Raw genomic sequence first — 7516 nt, forward strand, 5'->3', positions numbered from 1 at the left:
GTTTGAAATTTTCTCCTAATACCCCCCTCCATGGCAGTGAAAAGGAAAAGCGAGAGGGTTGTCTTCCTGCATTATTATCTAATTTCCATCTTACTTTTATTATCATCCAAACTCACTCTTGGTGAAAAAAAGTAGCAACTCTAGCATCACTATAACTCTTTTTTAATTGAACTCATGCAAAGACTTGGAACAATTGAAGCAATAATAGCTCTACAGAAACTGTAACCTTTTCTTAATGTAGAATTCATCTGTAAATTGCAAAACAAGTCATCATTGAAGTTTGTGATGTCCAAATCTAGAATTCCTAAACTTTCTTCTGTAAAATGAAAGTACTATATATTGCTAGACATGTCTAAATCCTTCTGTGAATGACAGGCCAATTCGCAAACGAATCAAACAAGAATTTCAGCACCTTTTACAAAATCTCTTTAGTAGATTTTGGCCAACAAAATAGCAAAATTGCCAGTGTTATCCAATGAGTTCACACTTCACAAAGAACTTGTTATTGCCTCAACTGCTCTTCAGGTAGAACAGCCTAGTAGTTTTTCAACTCACGTAAACCAATCAACAAAGCTTAAGTTTAAATGCATATAAAAACATTGTGTGGTATACAAATTTCCTCTCACTTCACCATCCACAAATACTGTGCCTAACTACATTTGAGAACTCCTACTGAGTGCATGCCTTGGATTTGAGTAGCATAATATGCTATCATTATTTTACAAGCAAAACTGAATGGATTTTATGTTGATCCACTGTCAAGCCTTTTACACTGATCTAATCATGCATTAACACATTGTAAAATGAGCTTTGACTATGATAACAACTACTTGAAAACTTTATGTATTAAGAACATGATTTAATTGTACAAAAAAGCCATATACTGACAAATGATCAAAAATTGAACTCAACAAAATTCCTGGCTTAGAGGGCATGTGGTCATGATTCATTCATCTAAGCGAGGGCCATATTCCCATCTGATGCAGCAAACCCTTGTCTGCAGTGAATTCAAAAAACAAAAGAAGAAGCACAGCCAGCATAGCTACTCTTCCATTCCAAGTTTCAGCACTTTTTGTCCAACCCCATTCCCACACTATAACTGGTGGTGGCAACTCCCTGCGTTGCGAATCATATGCTGCCAATAACTCTTCTACACTGCCCAATGGAACGAGGGACTGACAAAGAGACAAACTTTCAATTAGATCACACACAAGATGCAAGTATATAACTACAAAATAGATCATCAATAAATCTAAGGAAATTTTTATCTGTGTTTCAATCACAGCTCAAAAGAACACTGAATGAATAATTTCCACCTAGAATATGATACTACGGTGCTACATTTGTTCCTATTTATAAGACTCAATTACTTAATTCTTCAAAATTAAGGAAAGTAGCCAATTTAATTGATAGCAATAAATTTGTCTTAAATTTTTTTTTCCCAAAAATACCATTGCCATTAATGCTCCTTTCTCTTTGTTAAGGGTATTTTAGTCTAAAAATAGTTAATGCAAGAGACATTATGGATTGAGTCTTATAAAAAGGAACAGGCACCACTTTTAATTTGGGTCTTATAAATAAGAATGAAGGTAGTAGTAAATAAAAACAATTATTAGGTAAGGTTGGTTACATGGATCATAGAAAAAGAAAGCCGTTAGGTTTGGTTAAAAACAAAATTTTCATGAGATATTATTTACCATGAGATCCCTTTTAATAATATCCTCCAATGTTCTTTCTGATCTTCCTTTACCTCTTTTTACATATCTAAAAATTACATGACCTACACTCCTGACTAGTGCCTCCAGCGATGTCTACCCCTTTTAAAAAACAATGTTTATTTCCATCTAGAAAATGAAAATATAAATTTATATGGGAGTTCAAAAGAGTACCTGTCGAGCTTCAAGGTCTGAAGCTGCCATGGCACCAACATATGGGAGACTATCAATAACGGCATCTGCCAAATCAGAAATGAAGGTAGGTTCGCATCCTAGAGCAGGAACACGGCCCCAGTTTTCTATACCTGATTCTAGAGCCAATTCTTTGTATTCAACATCAATTTCTTCTAGAGTTTCAATATGCTCACTGACGAAGCTGTGAATTAAGCATAAGTTAGCAATGTGCATGTGGAAAAACATAAAGGAAAGTGGCAGAGATGATAGATACACATAGGAGTGAACTAAAAAACTAATATGTTTACCTAATTGGAACGGCGAGCAGACTTTTCACTCCCTTTCTTCCAAGTTCAATTATTGTCTCGTCTGTATAGGGTCTTAACCATTCCACTGGTCCAACTCTACTCTGTAACAAGAATTATAATCAATTGTTAGAAATCCAGAAAAAGACAAGTCTAAAAGTAGTGTCTAGCTTTGAGGTATCAAATGGTGGTAGGTTTGAAGACAGAAGGACTAATTGTGAAAACTTTCTCCCAACGAGCTTTCTTTATGTGATGGTTGGTGAGGACTATATAGTAACATTTTAATGCAAAATCTAAGAAGAGAAAGTTGTAGAAATCAGAATTCATGGAGAATCAATTGCAGAAAGAGACAAAAAGTAGATACCTGATAAGCAAGGGTGCATGCATTAGTTATCTTTCGTGTCTCAAGCTCTTCCATGATCAACTCCACACATTCCTCCATCTCAGCCTTGTATGGATCACCAGCCTCTTCAACATAAGCAAGAGGCACCCCATGTGCACTAAAGAATATCATGACCTGCAATGAGCATGAATTAATTGGACTCATGCAAACACAAAGAAACAAGAGTAACTCTGTTGGAGTGAAGAAATAAACACATCGAATTCTAAATAAATTATATAAATAATCTTGTTTTTTTAAGCAAGTATAGTAAGTTACCCTTATTGCTGTCAAATTTTCAATTATGAAAATGGTAATGATAATAGAAAAATATCAAGGAACCATGCCTTTTCTTTTCTAAGTCATTAAAATTTAAAGCATTAATCAAATGTTGAACCTCCTCAGGGCAGTCAAAACTCTTCAACTCTTTTTCAATTAAATTTGCCATGGCCTTTATGTATCCTTCACGTTGATACCATGATGGTATTACTGTGTGCTGCATGTTGACTAGATACTCATCCTCTCTGAAGAACCAATAACAATTCACAATATAACAGAATGTTAGATAGTTTAATATTTGAAGTATAATAAATGAGATAGCAATATTTTAAAGTAATCACCGGAATATACTCTCCAGTAGACGTAGGCTTGAGCCACTGGTTGATATTGAAAATTGTGGATAAAGTGGAAGAATAACAAGCTTTGTAATTCCATCCCTTTTAATCTACACAATATAATTTTTAAAGGATAAATTGTAATTAGATTGGCAAGAAATCACAAAAAGATAAATATGGTTGAAAAAGTTATACTTTCAAGCTCTTATTTTTGGCATTCCTGATTTTTGTTATCATTTTAATAATTTCTTCTTTCCTTGAGATTTTCTTAAAACATGATTTGTTTTCATCCATGCATCACTACTTTAAACCAAATAGTAGTTAATTTCTCATATTTAATTGATATATGGAAGCTGCCCAATAATGCAGATCAAAGACAACTGCTTCATGCAACCCTTATTTTGAAATTTTGCACACTTTCTTCTAGAATATGAAGCATGCGGCTACATTTTTTTAACTCAGATCACAGGACAATAACAGGGAAGAGAATCCACCAATAGCATAATCTTAATCAACTTCTATTGAAGTCAACATCATGAACTACCTGCTCAATAGCTTCTTCAGTGAAAGGATGCCAGTAACGCATGCCAACATACACTTCAGCTGGGACATTCTTTTCCCAAAGAGATTTTTTCAACTCTTCGGCCTGTGAAGGAGTTCATTAGATGAGCTAGGACTACCAGGACAAAAAAAGAGTCAAACAAAAATATTTAACGGGATAACATAAGTTGATTGTAAAATCTCAATGGATTAATGGAATTTTCAAAGTTTGATTGAAATGGTTGGAAAAATATTAGGATTTGGTGGCAATATAACATTGTCCAAGACAGTAACTTAAGTTCCCGACAGAAAAAATATTTCTGCTGTAATAGTAACCACATAAAAATAGTTATAACCACTATTGCTAGATGAAATTGAAATACAAATGATGCTAATTTCTAGAAATCTCTTTGCAATTTTTGGCTCTGCTCTTGTGCTATTCTTTCACTTAACAAAATCTGAAGTTGAGAAAATTGGCAAGAGACAAATTTCATGTCAGGTACAAATACACAGCTCAGAACTCCCTCTCAAATATAATTAGTTAAATTTCTGGAAACTGAAATTTGAAGTATCCGATGCCTATTTACAAATTTGAGAATAAAATATGTCATAAAGGAAAAGAAAAAAAGTTAACAGGAAGTGTCATACCTGTTCATCAGTCATGCGTCTGAGAGGAGAGCCACCGCCAATTGAAGCATAGCCTTCCTTGCTCTTTGGGGCTCTTGCGACAGATACAAATTGAGCTAATGGCTTTTGAAAAAAACTAAATATCCTTGGCAAACGTATTATATCCTGTGAGATTGTTCACAACACCAAACAATAAGGAATGGGTAGTTGTAGGTTAATCTCAACCTAAAGGAATTGAAGGATAAAAAATGACAGCTCAAATGCTAAGTCTGTAAAACCTAGTGTATTACCGGGTCAGCAAAAAGGTTAAACAAAAAAGGCTGCACATCTTCTAGAGTCTCTGGACCTCCAAGGTTTAACAGTAACACACCAATCTTATCATCACCAATAAGAGTTGTATCAGAAACATCTTGAGCTGTTGAAGTTGCTAAAGATTCTACTGTGAACAACTGTTTGTTGAGTGTTTTGTTAGAAACCAAGGATTGTGTTTCAGACCACCATGGAGAACATCTGACTGATGTGTAATTTTTCAAGGGATTTGTGTTAAAAGACGCCTCCACATTAGCTCCAAAGCAATGGTACTTCTTTTGAGAGGTACAAATTGCCTGTGGTAACAACCTATGAAAATAAAAGATTATACACTTGGGGAAATTCTATTAATCTTGACATTTAGTAATAAAAAAATTGACCAAATAAGGCACAATTTTGTACGAGGTGTCGAGGTGTCAAATGTTTTGATCACATTCAAGTTTAGAAGACAAAGAAAAGTTGCACTTTGATGCACAATTCAAAGCCACAAAGAAATTTTACACATAAAATTGCTTGGATGAAAGCCTAGCAGTTCCATGCTTCAGGAAAGAAACAAAAATGCAAAAAAAAAATCAAATCATGCTCATGACCCCTCAAAATGCAAAATTTGTGGTCATGACTCATGAACATATATGCGAACTTGAAAGGGAACAAAGAGTACTTCATTGAGTTCATTCTCAGGATATTTCCATTTTAATCCAATCATTTGTTATAGATAAACTCCATTCCAAAATTAAGTTCAAGTTGCAAAAATTACCAACCAAGAAATGGAACATAACTTCTCGACCTGCATTTCCAACCAAAAAATGCCATTTTCATAATAAGTACAAACACTCCCTTTTATAATTGCCAGTGCCAATAACTTACGAAATGACATTTTTTATAATATGTAGAAACATTGAAGAAAATCCTTATAAATGCCAGTGTCAAGAACTTCAATTTTAGAACAGGACATCCTTTGCAGTGTTTCTGATTAATTGACTCCATTTTAAGCCATGTTAAGAAACCATTCAAGGAATAAAATGGAAATATTATTGGATTCCAAATAAAAAATCTATTTTTAAAAAAAAGGGTCGATGAAAAATGCAAAATTCAGAACAAAAAAATACCAAAGCACAAAATTATCAGAATCACGGTAAATGGAACACTTACATAGGACACTTGAGGTTACGAGAAGCATGAGTGAGGCATGGTGAAGGACGAAGCATATAGGAGGAAGAAGATGCCGATGAAGAAGGGGCATGAATTGGAGAGTTCATAGCTTAATAAAAATAGTGATAAATCAGCACTGCCACCAATGTGTGGTTGAAGCCCTAGCAACAAAAAAGGAGGCTTGATGGGAAAATCCAAAAGCTATGAACAAGGATTACCCAGAAACCAATTTAGAGAAAAGATGATAACTTTACATAACTCCAATTATTTTGGAGGAGAAAGAGATAGAACTGGCACGAGGGTAGTTGGGTGAGTATGAGATTCGAAAGAAGGAAGGAGCAAATAATACTTTTTTTTTCCACTGGTTTTGAGTTGAGAGAGAAAATTAATGTTAGGAATAATCAATGTTGAGTGTTAGTATTTATTTGTATTGTATGTATTTGTATTTTGTATCGTATTCGTATATTATGGTTTTCGTTGAGAGTTGAGAGTTGAGATTGAAATGAGTTCCCACCACTTATTTTTCGTTTATCCAATTCTTCACTTTAGTGTTTTTTGTTTTCAAAAAAAAATTATCTATTTTTAAAATTACTACAATAAAGGGAAATTATCAGTTACTTCATGTAGAAAGAAAATTAGAAAATGTAAACCGCAGCCGACAATTTATCCTTATAGAAAGAAAATATCATACTGATTCCGTTAGAGAATCAGATTGAGAATGATATGTTAAAATAAAATAGCAACTTGGTTGGGGGAGATTTCACTCTAATTTCACGATAAAGATTAGTTAATATTTTGTATCGATATCATCATGATTTAAAATAAAATAACATTTAAATATTTTAATTTTCTTAGTTAGTAACTTTATTTTACAACAAATGATTATATTTCTATTTGGGTTTTTATCATGAATTTATCAATACTATTGGTTGTTATATTTTTTTAGAATTAAATATACTTTTAATCTACCTAATTTATTCAATTTTTCTAAATTATTCTTAAAGTTTTTCCTTCACCCGTCTTTGTGGTCGGTCAATCATTAGAAATTGTAAATGTTTATGGATGTCAACAAGTGTCACATTAGCAATTGATGGGAATTATAAGGGTTGATCTAGGCATGAAGGGAGGAAGTGAAAGATGATGGATTCAACTTTTTCCATTAAAAAAATAGTTAATAACTAATATTTATTGATAAAAAAAACATTAGCAATTGATGACACAAATAAATGTTACATTAATAAAAAAAATATCTTGTAAATAAAAAAAATAAGAATTAAAACTAAAATGTAATATACATGAACTAAAAATATAATTTACAAAAAAACCAAATAAAATTATAACATATTATAACTTAATTTAGTTTATCCAACAATCTAATAAGATGATCAACTAAGTTAATTGTCAAACCTTAAAAATAGGATCTATAAATTACAAAGAGACTAGACTACTTAGTTTATTAATTATGAACCATGTCCAACTCAATTTTGATAATAAAGTTTTTATATTGATTTATTTCATATTTAAGCATTTATTTTATATTAGTATTTTATGAAGATTTAAAAACTTTTTTCATACCTCTAAATATGTCACTTTTATTTTTTCTTTTTTTAACTATAATATTGATATAAAATATTCTATCATGTGGAAAGTGATATAAATTATTATTACTTGTATGTGTTAATTGTATATTTTTTCTGTAGT

At 32.3% G+C, this 7516-nt stretch overlaps 1 protein-coding gene across 1 annotated transcript; it reads right to left on the minus strand.

Annotated features, from left to right (window-relative positions):
- Nucleotides 1-558: 558 nt before the first annotated feature.
- On the minus strand, nucleotides 559-6215 carry LOC100785669 (ferrochelatase-2, chloroplastic). Its single transcript, XM_003526847.5, has 10 exons — nucleotides 5816-6215; nucleotides 4645-4972; nucleotides 4376-4519; nucleotides 3732-3833; nucleotides 3194-3297; nucleotides 2971-3097; nucleotides 2559-2711; nucleotides 2198-2298; nucleotides 1890-2091; nucleotides 559-1175 (listed from the first exon to the last, which is right to left on the minus strand). The coding sequence occupies exons 1-10, from the start codon at nucleotides 5920-5922 to the stop codon at nucleotides 951-953; spliced, it is 1593 nt and encodes a 530-aa protein (XP_003526895.1). The 5' UTR covers nucleotides 5923-6215; the 3' UTR covers nucleotides 559-950.
- Between the last annotated feature and the right edge of the window lie 1301 nt (nucleotides 6216-7516).

Source organism: Glycine max, chromosome 6 (genome assembly GCF_000004515.6).
Source record: "Glycine max cultivar Williams 82 chromosome 6, Glycine_max_v4.0, whole genome shotgun sequence".
In the NCBI taxonomy this organism is placed as follows: domain Eukaryota; kingdom Viridiplantae; phylum Streptophyta; class Magnoliopsida; order Fabales; family Fabaceae; genus Glycine; species Glycine max.